Raw genomic sequence first — 3,566 nt, forward strand, 5'->3', positions numbered from 1 at the left:
GCTGAGGGACACCACCCCCCCCCGTGCACGAATTTTGTGCACCGGGCCTCTAGTGTTTATATAACTTTGAATCAGATTTTGGAGTTTCACTCTTAAATAAAAACAGGTAACCTAAGGTCCATCAGACATTTGAGTAAAAGTTCTGACATTCAAGAGCAAAAATGAAAGAATTCAAGAGAATCAGTAAGGAAACAGATAATGCAGGGAGCAAAAGAAAATGATAACCTCTAAAAGTTAAGAAAAGAGACTACATCTGTAAAAAATGATTAGGATGATATGAGAGAAAGCAGAGCAGTGGTTTGCTTGGGGATGGGAGAGATGGGACAAGGGATTATCAAGAGGCACAAGGAAACTTTTTGGGATTGTACATATGTGCAGTATCTTTTTTTGTTGTTGTTAATCCTCACCCGAGGATATTTTTCCATTGATTTTTAGGGAGAATGGAAGAGAAAAGGGAAGACAAAGAGAAACATCAATGTGAGAGAAACACATTGATTGGTTGCCTCCTGCACGAGCCCCGACCAGGGCCAGGGCTCGAGGAGCCTGCAACCAAGGTACATGCCCTTGACTGGAATTGAACCCAGGACCTTTTGGTCCACAGGCCAATGTCCTATCCACTGAACCAAACCGGCTAGGGCCATATGTTCAATATCTTGATTGTGGTAATGGTTTCACAGGTATATACATATGCCAAAACTTATCTAACTGTATATTTTAAATAGGTATGGGTTTTTGTATATTGTGCCTCAATAAAGCTGTTAAAATGAAATAAATAATAAGATTAGTATACTATAAAACAAACAAACAAATGAAACCCCACCTAAAACCTAAGAAAAAACTCCTAGAAAACGAACAAACAAAAAAGATAAAAGCAGAAATAAAATTCAATAAAGTTGAAGAAATCTCCTAAACAGTAGAAAAACAACAACAAAGGAAATTAATAAAGGAGACACAAGATTTTTTAAAAATTGAAGGTGCAATTTAGGAGATCCTGCATCTGACCCCTCTGGACCCATTGGGCAGTCCAGAAAGAGAGGATAGATTAACAAGGAGAAAATCCAAGAAATAATAATAATAAAAAATCCCTAGAACTCAAGGGCATGAACATTCAGAATAAAGAACCTGCTATACACTCAGCACAATAAATGAAAAAGATTCATACCAAAGCACATCATCATGAAATTTCAGACCAATACGGATAAAGAAAAGATCTAACAGTTTCCGGAGAGAAAATAAAGGTCACTTACAAAGGATCACCAACCAAACAGCACCTGACTTTTCAATAACAACCCAGAAGCCTAGAAATGTTACAAAAGCCTTTAACATCTGAGAGAGAACATTTTCAAACTATGTTCAGAGACAACCAAACAAGTTAAAGGTAAAATAAAGAAATTTTCAGCCTTGTATGTAGAGTCTCCTATGTGCTCCGTGTCTCAGGAAATTATGACAGTATGCTGACCAAAAGGAAGATCAAAGTACCAGGAAACAGAGGAATCAACATAGGAAAAGGACAAAGGAATTCAATGTTATGGTAAAGGAATGTCCCAAGACAAAAATTGTGGGGCAGACCTAGAGAACAACTAATCCAGAGTAGAACAGAAGGATGATGAGCTCCAGGAGGAATAGCTTCAAGGAAAATAAAATGGAACCAATGAATTATGTTGCCAGAAAGTTTGGAAAAATAATTAAGAATGGATATATAGACACTAGGAAAAAGAATGATTACCTACCCCCCTCATACAGTTGACAAGAAAATAAATGTAATTACACTATGAAGTTTCAATGTGGACTAATTTTTAACATAGTCTTTGGGGCAGCTACTGCTGGTTGTCCCTTGATATCCATTCTCTTCTTCCTCCATGGTAATAGAATTATTACCTGGGCCCCAGATTGTCAGAGAAGGACTACATTTCCCAGCTAGATGTGACAAGGTGACTAAGAGCTGGTCAATGAAATGAGAAAAATGAAACACACAATAACTGGGTTGTGCCCTTAAAAGAAAATTTGCTGCTGATTGGAATGCAGCAAAGCCATTTGGATCATGAGAACAAAGAAAATGAGATAAAGGGAAAGGTGGGTCTCTGACAAGTTTGTGAGAACACCTGCCATGCCAGTTGGTACTTTTACCTGAGAGACAAAAAAGTCTATCTTTTTAGAGAGACAAAAAAGTCTATCTTTTTAAGCCACTGATATTTTGGCTCTCTGTCACAATCAAACCTGCTTTATAACTACTACAATTATAACATTATAAGCGCTGAAAACTGGGCTCAAATATACTGAGGAGGGGTGAGATGTAATTAAGCTAAATTTTCATTAGAAAGAAGTAAATAAAACTTAAAGCTAAAATATCAAGAGCAGTAAAACAAGCCATTAGAAATATGGATATAAATACTAAAAGAAACAGCTTAATATAGTTGCTTTTGGTGAGCAGGACTTAGAGATAAGAAGGGAACAGGCCTCATAGCATAGTACTATTAAACTGTCAAAATTACATACATGTATTTTTTGATAAAAATATGTTAAATTTTAAAATTATGGTTTACTCATAAACTGTTATAAATTAAGTTCCACATTGAATATTTGTTAATAGTGTGCTAAAAATAAGAATGGGACATAAAATAGATGTCTAGGGGCATGGGAATGGGTAAGAAGTTGCTTAGAGCTTCTAATTAGAACTGTTTTGATGTAGGCACAGAAAACAGACTCCCATAATTAGCCTTGCGGATATTGCTCAAAATCATCTCACGAATCTGGCCTCAATAAAAACATAATGAAAAACGGTTTCATTTTTACTGACCTCTAGAAAATTGAAGTTAACATTTTACTTATTTTTAAAAATAAAAATAGGGTTAACAAACCCTACCATCTTACCCGCAAATCATTTAACAGCTGATGTATTCTTCGATTCCATCTCTTTGCCTCAATATTTTGTTCACTTCCCAATGACTCCTGTTTGAATGATTGATAAAATATGTCACTTAACCAAATTTACTGAATGTTTACTATTTGTCAGGCATAGTGGTAGCTGCTACAAGAAACACAATTATAACACTGGGCTCCTCCGAATAAGGAGCTTATAGCCTGATTAACAGAGAACAAGACTAGAATTCAAATATAGATCAACCTCTGTAGTATGACATCTATACTCCCCAGGTTATCTTCTTTTTATTAAAATTTGTATTAAATTTATTGGGGTGACATTGGTTAATCAAATTACATAGGTTTCAGGCTTACAACTTTATAATACATTACCTGTATACTGCATTGTGTGTTCACAACCCCAAGTCAAGTCTCCTTCCATCATCACTTATCCCTCCTTTACCCTCTTCTACCTCCATCCACACCCATCTTTCCATTCTGGTAACCACAATACTGTTGTCTGTGACTATGAGGTTTTTTTGTTTTTTGTTTTTGCTTAATCCCTTTATCTTTTTCGCCCAGCCCACCACCCCCACACCCCTCCGACAGCTGTCATCTGTTCTCTGTATCTATGAGTCTGCTTCTATTTTTTTAATTTATTTTTTATTTTTGTTAATTATCACTGGAAGATATTTTACCTTTGCCTC

At 35.9% G+C, this 3,566-nt stretch overlaps 1 protein-coding gene across 1 annotated transcript in view; it reads right to left on the reverse strand.

Moving 5' to 3' along the window:
- Window positions 1-3,566, reverse strand: part of RAD21L1 (RAD21 cohesin complex component like 1) — a 27,367-nt gene that overhangs the window by 2,554 nt on the left and 21,247 nt on the right. The window contains exon 12 of the mRNA XM_006756716.2: window positions 2,872-2,949. Within this exon, the coding sequence (XP_006756779.1) occupies window positions 2,872-2,949 (78 nt within the window). The remainder of the gene's footprint in view (window positions 1-2,871; window positions 2,950-3,566) is intronic.

This window comes from Myotis davidii, unplaced genomic scaffold (genome assembly GCF_000327345.1).
Source record: "Myotis davidii unplaced genomic scaffold, ASM32734v1 scaffold354, whole genome shotgun sequence".
Lineage (NCBI taxonomy): Eukaryota > Metazoa > Chordata > Mammalia > Chiroptera > Vespertilionidae > Myotis > Myotis davidii.